Source organism: Alosa pseudoharengus, unplaced genomic scaffold (genome assembly GCF_046254945.1).
Source record: "Alosa pseudoharengus isolate Yale_2024_CS ecotype anadromous, Long Island Sound unplaced genomic scaffold, YU_APseudo_1.1 YU_APseudo_1.1_scf_8, whole genome shotgun sequence".
Taxonomy (NCBI): Eukaryota; Metazoa; Chordata; class Actinopteri; order Clupeiformes; family Clupeidae; genus Alosa; species Alosa pseudoharengus.
Window position 1 is genome coordinate 3711302 of NW_027468870.1, and position 18501 is coordinate 3729802.

The 18501-nt window shown below is 46.6% G+C and overlaps 1 protein-coding gene across 1 annotated transcript in view; it reads right to left on the reverse strand.

Annotated features, from left to right (window-relative positions):
• Window positions 1–18410, reverse strand: part of pcxa (pyruvate carboxylase a) — a gene marked incomplete at its 5' end in the record, with an annotated part of 170382 nt that extends 151972 nt beyond the window's left edge. The window contains 3 exon segments of the mRNA XM_076273573.1: window positions 11224–11375; window positions 16468–16585; window positions 18265–18410. Of these exon segments, the coding sequence (XP_076129688.1) occupies window positions 11224–11375; window positions 16468–16585; window positions 18265–18410 (416 nt within the window).
• Between the last annotated feature and the right edge of the window lie 91 nt (window positions 18411–18501).

The window sequence follows — 18501 nt, forward strand, 5'->3', positions numbered from 1 at the left end:
AAAGCAATAGTGCTCAATGACTGAAATGCAGCAGTGTATAATAATTATACTCTAGGAAGTTAATATAGCATGCAGGCTGAATAATGTTCCTCCCAGTGCTCAAGGTCTCAAAGAGAATTTCACTTCTGGACACCTGGTGTAAACAGGTGAATAACTACGATTCAGATTCTAATCACCCAACACAGAGTAATATTACTCCACCCAACAGGGTACCTCACCCAACACAGAGTAATGCTACTCCACCCAACAGAGTACCTCACCCAACACAGAGTAATATTACTCCACCCAACAGAGTACCTCACCCAACACAGAGTAATGCTACTCCACAATCCTGCGTTGGGTGGAGTACCCTGTTAGGAGGAGTACCATTAGATGTCCTTAAATTATTTCTGCAGTGTGCATCGACTGACTGAAATGATTTTATGTCAGAACTTTGGGTAAAGTCATTTAAATTCTGTTTTTCAGCCTGAGTGCACATCTGATAACAGATAAAACGATAATCAGGAAGTCAAAGCGAAAACAGAGTTGAAGGAAGAAATATGAGAATAAGAGTGTGTGTGTGTGTGTGTGTGTGTGTAAAGTAAGAGAAGGGGAAAGATAAATTAAAGTCGATGAAAAGCACGGCAGTAACATTGTCTCACAAGAATACAGAGAGCAGCAGTGACCTTCCACACACACAAAGGACTCATCGGCCATGTGTGTGTGTTCATGTGTGTGTGCGTATGAGAATGTGTATACACATGAGTGTGTGTTTGTGCGTGTGTTTGTGCATGTGTGTGTGTGTGTGTGTATGTCTATGTGTGTGTGTTCATGTGTGTGTGCGTATGAGAATGTGTATACACATGAGTGTGTGTGTGTGTGCGTGTGTCTGTGCGTGAGTGTGTGTATGTCTGTGTGTGTGCGTGTGTGTGTGAAGATGACAAAGACAAATGAGAGAGCAAGGCAACAGCACCAATACAGACAGAAACATGTGGAGAGCCAGCAAGGAAGCATGAGAGAGAGAGAGAGATAGAGAGAGAGAGAGAGAAAGAAAAATGAAAGAGAGAGAAAGAGAGGGAAACAGAAACCCCAAAAGACTCAAGATAAAAACTTTACTGAATGTCATCTCCTTTCTTGATCTCCTTTTTTCTCTCTGGTTGCAGCCCCGGGTAGCCAGAAGCACATAACCACCGCAGCATAAGAAGCCCTTATTAACCAGCGCAGCATCAGAAGCCCTTATTAACCAGCGCAGCATCAGAATCACTTATTAACCAGCGCAGCATCAGAATCACTTATTAACCAGCGCAGCATCAGAACCAGCATCAGCATCAGAAGCCCTTATTAACCAGCGCAGCATCAGAAGCCCTTATTAACCAGCGCAGCATCAGAAGCCCTTATTAACCAGCGCAGCATCAGAACCAGCGCAGCATCAGAAGCCCTTATTAACCAGCGCAGCATCAGAATCACTTATTAACCAGCGCAGCATCAGAATCACTTATTAACCAGCGCAGCATCAGAACCAGCGTCAGCATCAGAACCAGCGCAGCATAAGAAGCCCTTATTAACCAGCGCAGCATCAGAAGCCCTTAACCAGTGCAGCATCAGAATCCCTTATTAACCAGCGCAGCATCAGAATCACTTATTAACCAGCGCAGCATCAGAATCACGTATTAACCAGCGCAGCATCAGAAGCCCTTATTAACCAGCGCAGCATCAGAAGCCCTTATTAACCAGTGCAGCATCAGAATCACTTATTAACCAGCGCAGCATCAGAACCAGCGCAGCATCAGAAGCCCTTATTAACCAGCGCAGCATCAGAAGCCCTTATTAACCAGCGCAGCATCAGAATCACTCATAGCCGTGGGAAGTGGGGGTGCTGGGGGTGCGGCAGCACCCCCTGCAGGAAAGCACGCGTATTTATGTGTCATACCACTCACGATCAGAAAAAAAAGAAACTCTCCGTCCCCCTGTCTATTATTCTATTATGCACTAAAACATGTTACATTAGACCTGGGAGATCTAAACAAAAACTAAACAAATTGACAAAACAAACCTGAGGGAGATATCCTATGACGCTAGCTTTATGGTACGACAATATGCCATATTAAGTAGCTGAATATTACCGTGAGTTTCCCAAGGAGCTGAACACGGGCCGCCTCAATCTTCAGCTTAAAATGATGCATAGTGTTATCGGGGAGTCTCGGTGCACCACGGTGAAAGGTGGCATGGATATTAAGTAAGCTCCATCCACAAACGAGAGCTCTCTTCAGCGAGGTAGATGAACTTATTCATCTGTGTCTTTGCGTGCCTGTTTCAGTGGCCTCCTCAGAGCGTTCTTTCTCTTATTTTTGAAAGTGTAGGTTAAAGGCTACACTGTGCGTTTATGATGTTAGCATTTGTTGTAGGCTATATTTGTGATATGTGGATCAATTTAATGTAGGCTAGCCTATGAATATTGCGTTGTGTAGGCCTATATGCATATGTTTTGAATCAATGTGTTCTGTCTAATAATATGCTGTGCGATAGGGTCTTTAGCCTGTTTTGACATCCATGTCAGAAGCGTCAATAATTATTACGTTTTATTAATGTTGGTGTTCAACAGTTATATATTTCATGTGTTCACCGTCGTTTTCGGTGCAAGGCTACAGCAACTTTGTTACCTTAGCATCAGAAGCCCTTATTAACCAGCGCAGCATCAGAAGCCCTTATTAACCAGCGCAGCATCAGAAGCCCTTATTAACCAGCGCAGCATCAGAATCCCTTATTAACCAGCGCAGCGTCAGAATCCCTTATTAACCAGCGCAGCATCAGAATCACTTATTAACCAGCGCAGCATCAGGGGTTTCTCACACCACTAGCACCACTACTACAATATCGCACTAAAGAAATCGCCATCCTCGCCTTGAACATTTCTGCTCACACTCTCACTGAAGTGATCCAGATAACGGCTGCAGGCCAGAGAGCTCAGTAAACTGATACCCCATGAAGAACACACACACACACACACACAGGCTGCAGGCCAGAGAGCTCAGCACACTGCAGATACCCCATGAAGAAGGCATGCACACACACACACACACACACACACACACATATACAGTACACACACAAACACACACACACACACACATTGAGATCTGCATACTGAGAGAACAGAATAGAAGAAGTCCACAGATGGAGGAATACAGACGGAGGGACAGACAAGAGTAACAAGCAGCTGCCTTTAGAGTCTGTGGAAGAAGTGAGCGCACACACACACACAGTAAAATATTCTGCAGATTTCTCCATCTCTGAATTAGTCTAGACATGCAGCCCAAGACACCCTTGATCCCTCCAGCAAAGAGACTGCAGATGCCAATCTAGTAGAGAAAATTAAAATGCAGCAGAATTTCAAAGTGTTTGAGTGTATGTTTGTGTGTGTGTATGTGCGTGTATGTATATATATATATATATATATATATATATATATATATATATATATATATATATATAGCTCAATGCAAATCAAACCAGCTAATAGGCTAACTGAAATAACACCATGCCAATCTCTAGGTATGGTGAAGGGTATGTGATGATGTGGGGCTATTTTAATTCCAAAGGCCAAGGTAACTTTATCAGGATGCACAGTATTCTGGATCCATGAAATAACTGGCCTTTAAAAATAAAAATCTGCCTGTCTCTATGGGAATTTAACATAGGGGTGCCAATACTTATGACCCCCTGGTTAGATATTTCCTATTTTTTCACTTAAGGCATTAAGATCATTTTCCAAAAGATGATTTTATATTCCTCTTTTCAGTCAACTTTAGCATGGGTGCCACCACTTTTGGCCATCACTGTATATATATATATATATATATATATATATATATATATATATATGTATATGTATATGTATATATGTGTGTGTGTGTGTGTGTGTGTGTGTGTGTGTGTGTGTGTGTCTGTGTTCGCATCACTGGTGAAGCACTAGCTTAAGCACAGGTCCCCTCCAGCTCTACTGAGCATGTGCAGAGTAGAACAGTCAGGCCCTTGCAGCCGATAATAACCTCAACTGGAGCTGCATTGACTCCATCGCCCTGGAGACAACTTGCTAATGAGTAGGAAACACACTGACATGAGTAACCTCCTCCCACTAACCCCCTAGCACACTTACACGGTCACACACACACACCGATATACAGACATACCTACCCCTTAGCACACTTACACGGTCACACACACACACACACACACACACACATAAAGCGCTTTCAGACATACGTGTAAGACCGGAGGTTCTGCGGATGTTAAACGGTGGGGCCGTATATCTGAACGACATAACCAGTCATGTGGAAGTCCAAATTGACCCGGTGTTTATACTACTCCCCCCCTAGTATTTCCTCCGGACATTATGTAAATGTGCTGTGTCTGAACGAAGCGTAGAACATGCGGTTAAAATTCACACCTAGTGAGAGGGCGTGTCGGTGACGTTTCTTTCGTGCGTCCATGTGGTTATATCTGACTTAAATGCCAGTGTTATGATGGAGTGGCATAGTGCTGTCCAGAAAATCTCCGACCTGGTAAGATGCAGACATCACAGAGCTACTGTCCATGAGGGCATACAACATTTTGATAGAACACATGAAGGGAACGGCAAGAGACATGTTGTAGCCTAACTGCATGGCAAGGCCAAACGAATTCAAAAGACAGAAGGCGCTGAAAAGGCAGTAGCCTACAGCAACGTCGTTGACGACAATAACAGCAGTATTTAATAAATTGTTAGCCAACACGGTTTTCTGTTCATTGATAGCATTCTCATGACCTCACTGCTGATATTTGTTGAGCAAAAATATGCCTAGAAAATGAAAACGAAGAAAAGCCAACTTTGTTCCAAGCTCCTTACGTAAATGCAATAGACACATGGGGAGAGGATGCTTTTGGAAAAAATAAACCATGAAAAAACGAACCACTTTACTGTTACTGTATGTTAGTATTTTGTTTGTTGCATAAAAACGTTGTATATGATGGCCTTGAAGTCTTGAGTTAGCCTACTGAATTGGCTGGTACCATAAAGTTCATGAATGCTCTCTCTCTCCAACGCAAACCAGATTTGGGGTTCCATAGCCAAGTAATTCTGCTACATAACGTTGAAAACAGATACATACAAATACTGTAGGTCAATTTCAAGTGTGCACTTACGTGACTACTTCAAATATTAGCCTACGCACAACACATTTTTCTTCTTTAGCCTACATAATGCATACACTTTGTAAACAAACAGCAGCTGTGACAGGCAGCGGCCGCATATATTCTGCGACATATCTCGCATCTTGTGAACTCTACAAGCCCCCACCCCTCACTTGACATCCACACAGAGATTCTGTAATGTGCGTGTATGTTGTTCACACATAGGTCCGTATAAGGTCAGTATAAGGTCCGCAGGTTAGCATCATATCTGAATCATCCGAAGGGTAGGACCTCCGTTTGACAAACCTCCGCATATACTCCGGAGGTTATATCTGAAAGCGCTTATATACAGTCATACCTACCCCTTAGCACACTTACACGGTCACACACACACACCCATATACAGTCATACCTACCGCCTAGCACACTTACACGGTCTCACACACACACACACACACATTTACAGTCCTACACTCACAAACGCAGACACAAATACATCTCACACACACACACTCTTCTGCTGATCATCAGCGGCTTACAGTCTAACTGAGTACACATACACACCCATATACAGTCATACACCCACAAACGCACAAATACGTTACACACACACACACACACACACACATACTTCTGCTGATCATCAGCGGCTTACAGTCTAACTGAGCTCAAAATGGTGAGCAGGTCTGAGCCATGTGCACCACTCGTTGTCCCTCAGAAGCTCTGGAGCCCTGTGCTGAGGGGACACACTGCCACCTGGTGGGCAAGAGGCGCTAGTGCGCGGCTCAGGGTGATTAGTGCCTTAGCTGTGGCTGCAGTTTAGTGCTCAAACTGTTGCCCTCTGACTTCCACAACTCTCTCTCCTCTCACTCTCTTCCCTCACTCTCTTCCCTCACTCTCTTCCCTCACTCTCTCCCCTCACTCTCTCCCCTCACTCTCTCCCCTCACTCTCTCCCCTCACTCTCTCCCCTCACTCTCTCCCCTCACTCTCTCCCCTCACTCTCTTCCCTCACTCTCTTCCCTCACTCTCTTCCCTCACTCTCTTCCCTCATGCTCTCCTCTCACTCTCTTCTCTCACTCTCTCCTCTCTCACTCTTCCCTCACTCTCTCCTCTCAAATTCAAATTCAAATTCAAATATGCTTTATTGGCACGACAAACCATATGATGCATTGCCAAAGCGTTCACAGGAATAATAATAATTAAAGAAAATACAAATACAAAATGATATAAACATGTACAAACATTACAAACATTGGTACACTTCGTCACACACACACACACACAGAGCACGTCACAACCATACAAGACCATTGTCTGTACACGTGCATAGGAAAACCAAGACAGGACAAAACAAAACAAAACAAAACAAACAGGAGACATGGTGTAACAGACTGGGGCTGGGGAGCAGTGTTATGTTGAAGGGTGGAGGTAGTGGGGTGATTATCTTAAGTAATGCCTTCTCTCAGGTTATGGAGTGAGGACACATAACTGGCTGCCAGTATGCATGTGCTGGTGTCCTCACCCAAAACTACAGCAAGTTTTTCTGTTCCTCCAGTTTTGTGAAGTGGGGAATGATGTTGTTCAAAATAGTGAAATATTTGTCTCTTTGGGAACGATATTTGTCAAAGTGTAGCAGAAAGTGCACCTCTGACTCTACCTCCCCTGTCATACAGTGACCACATGTCCTTTGCTCTTTGGGCAGCCATGACTTCTTGTGCCTGCTTTTCTCTATGGCTAGACTGTGGTCACTCAGCCTGTACTTGGAGAGGATCAGTCTCTGCTTCGTATCTCTGACAGTGTGGAGATACTCTGCCAATTAATAGTCTTTTCGTATGCCAATGTAACATTCTAGTTTGTGTGTAATTTTGTTTCTTTCTTCCAGAGTTCCAAATAATAATTCTTGTTGTTCTTGTTGATTTGGTTGATTCTGATTGGTGGTTGGGAAGCAGTGCTGGTCTGGACAATTTGTGGGTTAGGGGTTAGTGGGTTAGTTAAATCCGAGGCCAACTGACATAGGGGACTGGGCTTAAGGCTGAGCTCTTAGGATTTAAGTGCTTTAAAATGTAGTGAATTTTGAGGGCTTAATTTTAGATAAATCCAGAATTTTAGTGATCGTTTTTGGATATTAATCAATAGTGGAAATCGGCCTAATTATGCCCTGCTAGCATTTGTGGGTACTTTTCTTTGGATATGTAACAAATTCCTACAGAATTCAGCATGCAGGGCTTCTATTGGGTGTTTGTCCCATCTAGAGTAGTCGTGCTTACTGAGTGGACCCCATATTGCAATTGGCAAAATGACTGTCAAATATTTTGGACCAGATTTTAATTGGTATATCTATTTGATGAACATTTCTTTTTATTGCATAAAATGCTCGTTGTGCTTTTTCTTTTAGTGCATTCACTGCATGACCAAAGTTTCCAGAGGCGTTACCTAGAGTAAAGAGGTGTCTGGTTCCCTGAGGTCTGGGATGCTTCTGGAAGATCATAACTTTAGATTTGTCCAAATTGACTGTCAGGGCCCAGTTCTGACAGTACTGCTCTAGCAGGTCCAGGTGCTGCTGTCGGCCCTGTTCAGTGGCCGACAGCAGCACCAGGTCATCCGCAAAGAGCAGGGATTTGACTTCCATGTCCAACAAGGTGAGCCCAGGTGTTGCAGATTGTTCCAATAACACCGCTAACTCATTTATATAGATATTGAACAAGGTTGGACTCAAGCTGCAACCCTGTCTCACCCCACGCCCTTGAGTGAAGTATTCAGTTCTTTTGTTGCCAATTTTTACGCCACACTTATTGCCCAACTAAATTGATTTGATGATGTTACACATTTTACCCCCTATACCACTTTGTAGGATTTTGAAGTACAATCCTTCATGCCAGATTGAATCGAAAGCTTTTTTAAAATCCTCTCACTCTCTTCTCTCACTCTCACAATAACCTGAGTAAGGAACTTGACTTGGCATGTATGTGTGTTTGTGTCTTTCTCTCCCTCTCACACACACACACAGTGAGTGAGTGTGTATGTGAGTGATTTCCCTCACCCTGAAACACACACACACCCCTACAAAGCTAAAACTGCACCGTCAGGCAAAACTCAGAGAAACCCTGGCTTCAGCACACACACACACACAGAGAGCTGCGGAGAAGCGAGACTCTTTGAAGAGTTCCTTTCATTCTCCCCGTGTTTCCCGCCGGGAAAAACAGCAGCAGCAGCAGAACACACACACACACACACACACACACACAAGCGGGCGGGGATGAAAGAGGAGCCCACGGAACGCGAGACGGACCAGGAACTCCGCAAGAAGACACGGAACGTCTTTAGAAAGAGCCTTTTGTAAAGCAGAGACGGCCAGGTGCACACACACCCAGTACAGTGCATAACGTATGTGTGTGTGCATATGTATATGTGTGTGTGGATGCATATGCATGTGTGTGTGCATATATGTGTGTGTGTGTGTGTGGATATGTGTGTGCGCATATATATTTGTGTGTGGATATGTGTGTGTGCATATGTGAGTGTGCGTGTGGATATGTGTGTGTGTGTGTGTGTGTGTGTGTGTGTGTGTGTGTGTGGTGTGTGCGTGCAACCTTATTGTACCCAGTACATAGTGTGTGTGCATATGTATGTGTGTGTTTGCAACCTTATTGCAGTGTATCTGTGTGCAAAATCATCACAGTCTATGTATATATGTATGTATGTATGTATGTGTGTATGGGTGTATTTGTGTATGTGTGTGTGTGTGTATATACCAGGGCTTTGAACCGATTTTTTTTCCCAATCGGTTCGTTCCGAACAGAAACGGAATTATAACGTTTCCGGTTATGAGTTCCACCAATAAATTGACGTTCCCGAACCGGTTAGAACAAAAAAATACTGTTCCCGGAACGGTCAATTTCGTTCCTGTCAGCTGTTTAATGCTATAGAATTATGTCACATCTTTCTCATCCAGCTTAAACCAAATGTAATAATATTACAACCATTATTAAATAATAATAATTATATTATTAATAATAATAATAATAATAATAATAATAAAATAGGCCTACAATTATTTCAAATGTGTAGTTTATTGTTAAAAGAGAAAATTTCCACACAAACGTAACGACATTATTAAGACACGTGGTTATACCACTCGGGCAACAACAAATTCCAACTGTCGGGGGGGAAAGGCCATCCAGTAGGCCTACTCATACCGTAACAAGCCATCTGTGCATTAGGCAAACAGAGGTGTTGGCGCCATTTAGCCAAATGTTCGCTAGTCCATCATTAACGTGGAGACAAATATAGCTATTATTGTGTTTGGAATGAGCGTTTTAATTAACGATGGATCGTAATTTTCCTCTTATTTAAGATGTGGAGTGGAGACTTTGCTAGGTTACGGGGACGCTGGCGAGACACGCCGCTCTGTCTGGCATCATGTTTTTGTTTGTTTTTATGTAATGTTCGTAATTTTATGTAATGTCATGTTCATTTTTTTTATTTGATTTGTATAGTTAAATGTATTCTCTTTATTTATGTTATTTTCAATAGTTGTCGTGTTATGCTTTGTCCCTTTTACTGCTTCCTAGTCGGCTGATGTCGTTGGTCCATTTGGAGCTTGCTATGGCTAGAACTAGCTTTTGCCCTGGACTGACATCTTTCCATCCGTGAACGGTGCTGCACTTCACTGTCTGGTTGAGTTTTATCGGGACAGCTGGACCTGGGCCTACTCTGCGAGGGATCTGCCGTGGCCGCCGAGCTGCTGCTGACCTGCAAGCTGCCATCTGCCTTATTGCCTGGAGTCTGCTTGTGCAGACCAAAGTTTTTGGTGCAGACTAATGTTAACTGTGTCTGGATTGAGCAGACTAGCTTCTAGCTAGCAGCTACTAGCGTTCGAAACTACCGTTGACGTTGGGGAGCTCTGCAGTCTCTCTGAGCATCAGGCTGTCTGTCGGGGGTCCACCCAGTTGCTGATCTGCGGGATCGCCAATGACTTCAGACGGTTAGCTTCTATGCTTCCAGTGATCTCTAGACTGCAGTCTACTAACGTCACTCACAGAAGGCATGTTAAACGTTGGATCCTCCGGGTTGGTCTGAAGACGCAGCTGTGCGCCATGTCATTGCTATTGGACTGAGTTGGACTAAGTTAACACGGACTTTTCTTTATTTTAATTTATTTTTTATTTATTCATTTTATTACTTGTTCATTTTTGTTTGTTGTCTGTCTTGTCTGTCTACCGTTAGGTGTCTCGGGTACGCTGGCGACTACGCCGCTCCGTCCGGCATCTTTTGTCTTGTTGTCATGTGTCTTGTTGTCATGTGTCTTGTTGTCATGTGTCTTGTTGTCATGTGTCTTGTTGTCATGTGTCTTGTTGTCATGTGTCTTGTTGTCATGTGTCTTGTTGTCATGTGTCTTGTTGTCATGTGTCTTGTTGTCATGTGTCTTGTTGTCATGTGTCTTGTTGTTATGTGTCTTGTTGTTATGTGTCTTGTTGTTATGTGTCTTGTTGTTATGTGTCTTGTTGTCATGTGTCTTGTTGTTATGTGTCTTGTTGTTATGTGTCTTGTTTGTGGAGCGCTTTGTGCTGCACTCTGTGCATGTTAAATGCGCTATAAAAATAAAACTGACTTGACTTGACTTGACTTTGTAATCCACCGCTCTCTCTCCATTCAGTCAGCGAATGTCTGATGTGATGTCACACAGGAAGTGAACCTCAGCAGTCATGGTAACGTGTGCAGGAAAATAATTACTTTTTTTTTTTTAGTTAATTAGGCAATGAAAACTTTGAGGAACGAAATAAAGCCGGTATTAACCGGTTACCATTATTTTTAAATAATTGTTCCTGTTCCAGAACATAAAAAATAATAACGTTTCCGGTTTCGTTCCTGTTCCCTGTAAAATACAAAAAGTTCCCGGTTTTCGTTTTCGTTCCTTGAACCGGTTCAAAGCCCTGGTATATACCAGCTTATCCATGTCGACTGAGTGTACCGTGAGTGTGTGTGTGTGTGTGTGTGTGTGTGTGTGTGTGTGTTCGTGTGTGTGTGTGTGTGTGTGCGTGTGCGTGCGCGTGCGTGCGTGCCTGCATGCGTACCAGTTTTGCCAGGTTGACGGAGTCGGCGGTGAGTCGGTCTCGGAGGTGGGGGTCCAGCTGGACGGCCGGGGCGATCTCCACCACCTTCTGGTGCCGCCTCTGGATGGAGCAGTCGCGCTCGTATAGGTGCACCACGTTACCGTACTTATCACCTACACACACACACACACACACACACACACACGATCATAAGAAGTTAACTCTCTGCCAGATGTATGAGGTCATAGCTGAGAGCCTCTCTTTCAGAAAGCCCCACAGTCCAGCCCCACATCCCTACAGCGTCCAGAGCTGAAGTGCAGGACACAGAGCTGAGGAGCAGGACACAGAGCTGAGGAGCAGGACACAGCTGAAGAGCAGGACACAGAGCTGAAGAGCAGGACACAGAGCTGAAGTGCAGGACACAGAGCTGAGGAGCAGGACACAGAGCTGAGGAGCAGGACACAGAGCTGAGGAGCAGGACACAGAGCTGAGGAGCAGGACACAGAGGGGTCTGGCTTTACCCCACACATACCGTAAATCCTCAAACTGTGACCGGGGTCTTTTATTTGGGGCAGGCTGGTATTCGAGGCAGGCCTTAATTTCTTAGGCCATCTGTTGTCCGGCTATTATCCCAAGCCCGGCTATAAATAGAATCCCGGCCATAATTTGAGGATTTACGGTACTGTATATCCATACACAGGGCCTGAAGTTAACTTTTTTGGCCACCAGCCACTGTGGCAGGTGAATTTTGAAATCCACCTGCCACAGTGGTTTTTTACCAGCCAAAATTATTTTGTGCCCAAAATAAAGGTGAACGACTCAGAAAATGCATAAGAATGGTTCTTGAACTTGTACAGAATACACATTACAGTACTCAAGTAAAAGTAAAAAAGTACTTTGTTAATAAACTACTCAAGTAGGCCTAACAAGTTACTTTTTTGTAGGCCTACATTTTTATATTTTTGATGGACCTTTAAAGGGATACAAAAGTATCCTTTATGCCTATTTGCTTTTCTCCTCCTCTGTAGGCTAATCATATAGTCAAACATATTTTAAAAGCCCAATTCAAATATATTTTATATTTATATTTATTTATACTTTGTCATAGCCAGAATAAGCATTATGTGGCTATGGATTGAAAAGCAGTCTTCCAATACATTGCAGCTGATTCTTCTGCTTTGCATTGCTAGAAGTCTGGTTATAACTCCACCATACAGACAATGTAACCTAAAAAAAATGGCTATATTATGGGTAGACCTATATTTAGGCTATAATAGCCTAAGCATATCCACTCGGGCAGAGCGACAGAGCAGGCTATCTGTTTTCTCAGCCGACCGTCTCATGTCATGTCCTGCAACATTGAGGCTACATAAATGAATGCTAGGCTTTTTCTAACTTGTATGCTCGATTTCCAGTGCATTTGCTTTGCTTGTAAATTAAGTTGTAGGCCTACTTTCCTTGTCCAATGTGATTGTTGAACGATGCTGGCCAGAAATGAATATAGGTGAGAGTTTCCGTGTCATGTCATAGCCCACCTCTAGTCTCGTTGCTACTCTGGCAGCCTCACCAGAAGATGCAGCAACTGTAAGTCATTGTGTTAACTGAGCTGTTAGCTAGGCCAGGCATTACTTTTATAATCGTGGGCTAACGCATTCTGAAGCCCTGTTTCTTTTCTCCAAGGGAGAGGTGCGCTTTTCCCTCTTAGAGATACTTTCTCCAATAATAAACTTGTACTCGTAATGTAAGGCAATTAAAATAGAGTAAAAGAGTAGATTATTGGCTCAAAAATGTACTTGAGTAAGAGTAAAAGTAGGCTACCGTTTTGAAAAAGGAAAGTCGTTTGCCATTCCTCGAAAAAAAAATGTAACACGTTAGGCTACTACCCACCCCTGCAAATGGGTTTGATCTCGCTTTCTCCGAGCCATAGCCTACAAACGGCAATCTGGACAGTGCATCTCCTTGCTCAGTGTTGTGTTGTCTTATTGGCTACCCGCCAACGTGGCAGGTACATTGACAGTTTCACCCGCCAATCACAAAAGTTACCCGCATTTGGCGTGTGGGCGGGTGCCAATTTCATGCCCTGTCCATACATCATATACTTCATGTAGTGCTCACTCTAACACACATCTATATATAATATACTTCATATAGTGCTCACTCTAACACAGGTTGTGTACGTTAACTAAGGCTCTGCTGTGGTTCAGTAATGGCCTAGGGCAGCGGTCCCCAACCACCGGGCCGTAGCCTACGACATGAGTTTAAAAAAAAATGCATGCAAATTAAGCTCAATTTAATTCGCAATAATGTCACGTTTTTACATGACATAGGCCTATATGCAGTTGTTTGATTGCACGCATGTTTGCATTTTGCAAGGTCTATTTTCTTACGTCTGTCTGTCCCGCCTTCAACACTTTTACATATTGCCTTCAGCGCTGCGCAGCCTCAGGTCAGCTCACTTCACCTTCTCAGCGAACGGTAGTGTCACACGAAGTTAGCTAAACTGCTAGAATGAGCAACAAAAAACAAGCATCTTTAGCAGGTCACTGGCCAGAGTGTTTGAGTTGAGAGAGCCGCTGCAGAGATTTCTTACAGAAAAAAAGTCACCGTTAGCTGCACATTTTAGTGATGAGGACTGGGTGTCAAAACTCGCTTACCTGTGTGACATATTCGGGTTGCTTAATGACCTCAACCTGTCACTCCAGGGGAGAATGACGACCGTCTTTAAACTGGCAGATAAAGTCGCTGCATTTAAAGCCAAGCTTGATTTGTGGGGACAACGAGTGGACCGGGGTGTATTTGATATGTTCCAAACAGTAGTGGGGGTTTTGGGAGAGACTGAGGCAGGGCCCTTTCTCTTGCAGCTGGTGCGCGATCACCTTGTTGCGCTTTCAAATGAGTTTGAGCGTTACTTCCCATCCTCCAAAGATCCACGGCAAACCAATGAGTGGGTCCGCAACCCATTTGTCAATATCCCGAATAGTCCTAACATGTCAGCGCAGGAGGAAGAGCAGTTGATCGAAATTGCAAATGACGGTGGTCTTAAGAGTGTGTATAAGGAAACCTCTCTGGCGGGTTTTTGGATCAAAACCAAAGCAGAATATCCCGAGATAGCCGTAAAAGCGCTGAAAACGTTGCTACCATTTCCCACCACGTAGGCCTGTGCGAGGCCGGGTTTTCGGCAATGACTGCAACTAAGACCAAATTGCGCAATCGACTGGACATTTTTAAACACACTGCAAATGCTTTTAAAATGCAGAGGGTGACACTGAGGGTATAGGGTGGGTATAGGGGCGGTGGGTATAGGGGGGTGGGTATAGGGGGTGGGTATAGGGGTGGGTATGGGGGCGGTGGGTATAGGGGGCGGTGGGTATAGGGGGGTGGGTATAGGGGGCGGTGGGTATAGGGGGCGGTGGGTATAGGGGGCGGTGGGTATAGGGGGTGGGTATAGAGGCGGGTATAGGGGGCGGTGGGGTATAGGGGTGGGTATAGGGGCGGGTATAGGGGGCGGTGGGTATAGGGGGTGGGTATAGGGGGCAGTGGGTATAGGGGGTGGGTATAGGGGGCGGTGGGTGTTTCTCTGTGGTTGGGTGGGTGGGTTGTTGGGTGGGTGGGTGGTTGGTTGGGTGGTTGGGTGGTTGGTTGGGTGGTTGGGTGGTTGGTATGGTTGGGTGGGTGGTTGGGTGGTTGGTTGGGTGGTTGGGTGGTTGGGTGGGTGGGTGGGTGGTTGGGTGGTTGGGTGGGTGGGTGGGTGGGTGGTTGGGTGGGTGGGTGGTTGGGTGGGTGGTTGGGTGGTTGGGTGGTTGGGTGGTTGGTTGGGTGGTTGGGTGGTTGGTAGGGTGGGTGGGTGGTTGGGTGGGTGGTTGGTTGGGTGGTTGGGTGGTTGGGTGGTTGGTTGGTTGGGTGGTTGGTTGGGTGGTTGGGTGGTTGGGTGGTTGGGTGGGTGGTTGGTTGGTTGGGTGGTTGGGTGGTTGGGTGGTTGGGTGGGTGGTTGGGTGGTTGGGTGGGTGGTTGGGTGGTTGGGTGGGTGGGTGGTTGGGTGGGTGGGTGGGTGGGTGGGTGGGTGGTTGGTTGGGTGGTTGGGTGGTTGGGTGGGTGGTTGGGTGGTTGGGTGGGTGGGTGGGTGGTTGGTTGGGTGGGTGGGTGGGTGGTTGGTTGGGTGGTTGGGTGGTTGGGTGGGTGGTTGGGTGGTTGGGTGGGTGGTTGGGTGGTTGGGTGGGTGGTTGGGTGGTTGGGTGGTTGGGTGGGTGGTTGGGTGGTTGGGTGGTTGGGTGGGTGGGTGGGTGGGTGGTTGGTTGGGTGGGTGGTTGGGTGGGTGGTTGGGTGGTTGGGTGGTTGGGTGGGTGGTTGGGTGGTTGGGTGGGTGGTTGGGTGGTTGGTTGGGTGGTTGGGTGGTTGGGTGGTTGGGTGGGTGGGTGGTTGGGTGGGTGGTTGGGTGGGTGGTTGGGTGGGTGGGTGGGTGGTTGGGTGGTTGGGTGGTTGGGTGGGTGGTTGGGTGGTTGGGTGGGTGGTTGGGTGGGTGGTTGGGTGGTTGGGTGGGTGGTTGGGTGGTTGGGTGGGTGGTTGGGTGGTTGGGTGGTTGGGTGGGTGGTTGGGTGGTTGGGTGGTTGGGTGGGTGGTTGGGTGGGTGGGTGGGTGGGTGGGTGGGTGGTTGGGTGGGTGGTTGGTTGGGTGGTTGGGTGGTTGGGTGGGTGGTTGGGTGGGTGGGTGGTTGGGTGGGTGGGTGGTTGGTTGGGTGGGTGGTTGGGTGGGTGGGTGGGTGGGTGGTTGGGTGGGTGGTTGGGTGGGTGGGTGGGTGGTTGGGTGGTTGGGTGGGTGGGGGTTGGGTGGGTGGTTGGGTGGGTGGTTGGGTGGGTGGTTGGGTGGTTGGGTGGGTGGTTGGGTGGGTGGGTGGGTGGGTGGTTGGGTGGGTGGTTGGTTGGGTGGGTGGTTGGGTGGGTGGTTGGGTGGGTGGTTGGTTGGGTGGTTGGGTGGGTGGTTGGGTGGTTGGGTGGGTGGTTGGGTGGGTGGTTGGGTGGGTGGTTGGGTGGTTGGGTGGGTGGTTGGGTGGGTGGTTGGTTGGGTGGTTGGGTGGGTGGTTGGGTGGTTGGGTGGGTGGTTGGGTGGTTGGGTGGGTGGTTGGGTGGGTGGTTGGGTGGGTGGTTGGGTGGGTGGTTGGGTGGTTGGGTGGTTGGGTGGTTGGGTGGGTGGTTGGGTGGGTGGTTGGGTGGGTGGTTGGGTGGGTGGTTGGAGCAGAGCAGACCATGTGAGAAGCAGCAGAGCACTAACCCAGGATCTGCACTTCAATATGGCGCGGCTTCTCGATGAACTTCTCCACAAACAGAGCGCCATTTCCAAATGCAGCCAGCGCCTCGGAGTACGCCCGCTGGTAGTTCTCCTCCAGCTCCTGCAGAGACAGGCAGACAGACAGGTCATTACAGCAGTCAGATCACTACATTATTTAGATAGCTGAAGAGACACAAACAAAGCAAAGGCTCTTCAGATCAAATGACTCAGAGTGTGCACGGACGCACACACACACACACACACACAGACGCTAGCGCACACACACTCACACACACACACACACACACTCACACACAGACGCTCGTACACACACACACACAGACACACGGATGCTTACACACACATACACATGCTGTACACAGGTAGGCACATACACACACAGTACACACGTACAACTCTGAAGACAACATTAAATATGCATGGCTTTGTATGACCGGGTTTAAGCTGGTCTGTACATCCTGTACAAAAACACAACATATCTACTGAAGAACTAACAAGACATAAAGTACACTATATTCTCCTATAGAACATGAGTTTCATTGTAAAGCAGTCGCTGTGACCAAACATAGTCACCGTAATCTCCCAAATGGTGATCTTAGGATGGCAACTAAAAGTCCACACGCTGGAAGGGATCAGAGGTCAGATGTTAGAGGTCAAAGGTCAGCATGCAAACTGAGGTGTGAATGCTATGGAGTGCTATGTATGGCTAGAGGGTCAGAAGCCGGTGGCTGAGCCCTTCACTGCTGCCTCTACGAGGCTCCCCATGCTAAGATCTCTCTCCTCACGGGAATGACGTCTGGCTGCTGCATCGGTCAAGATTCTTGCAATAGTTTGGTCACCATATCAGCATACACCCACAACCTCAAAACAGTTTGGACGCAAAGCCAAAACACATTACATTTTTATCTACGCCAGCACACACACTCACACACACAAACACACACATTACCACAGAAACAGACACACACAGACTCTCACACACAAACTCAGTCTCTCACTGACACACACACACACACACGGTCTCTCACTGACACACACACACACACGGTCTCTCACTGACACACACACACACACACACACACACACACGGTCTCTCACTGACACACTGTCTTTGAGTCTCTGTGTGTGTGTGTGTGTGTGTGTGTATGCAAGTCTGACTGCGTATATGTGTGTGTGTGTGTCAGTCAGGGTGTGTGAGTCTGACTGTGTGTGTGAGAGATAGAGGGAAAGAAAGAGATTGTAAGTGTGTGTGTGTCTGTGATACAAAAAGTGTGTGAGTGTGCGTGTGCGTGTGTGTGTGTGTGTGTCTGTGATACAAAGTGTGTGTGTGTGTGTGTGTGTGTCTGTCTGTGTCTGTCTGTGATACAAAGTGTGTGTGTGTGCGTGCGTGTGTGTCTGTTTGTCTGATACAAAGTGTGTGTGTGTGTGTCTGTCTGTGATACAAAGTGTGTGTGCGTGTGTGTGTGTCTGTCTGTGTCTGTCTGTGATACAAAGTGTGTGTGTGTGCGTGCGTGTGTGTCTGTTTGTCTGATACAAAGTGTGTGTGTGTGTGTCTGTCTGTGATACAAAGTGTGTGTGCGTGTGTGCGTGTGTGCGTGTGTGCGTGTCTGTGATACAAAGTGTGTGTGTGTGTGTGTGTGTGTCTGTCTGTGATACAAAGTGTGTGTGTGTGTTTGTGTCTGTCTGTCTGTGATAGATGTGTGTGTGTGTGTGTGTGTGCATGTGCATGCGTGTGCGTGTGCGTGTGCGTGTGTGCGTGCGTGTGTGTGCGTGTCTCACCTCGTACTCGCGCACCACCCTCATGCCCCTCCCTCCTCCTCCGTAGGCGGCCTTGAAGATGATGGGGAAGCCGTACGTGTTGGAGAACTCCTGGGCCTGCTGCAGACACGAGATGGGCGCGTTTGTACCCGGCACCACCGGAACACCTGCGCAACACACACACACACACACACACACACGTCAAAACTACAACACACACACACACACACCCCACCGGCACACCTGCGGACACCACAA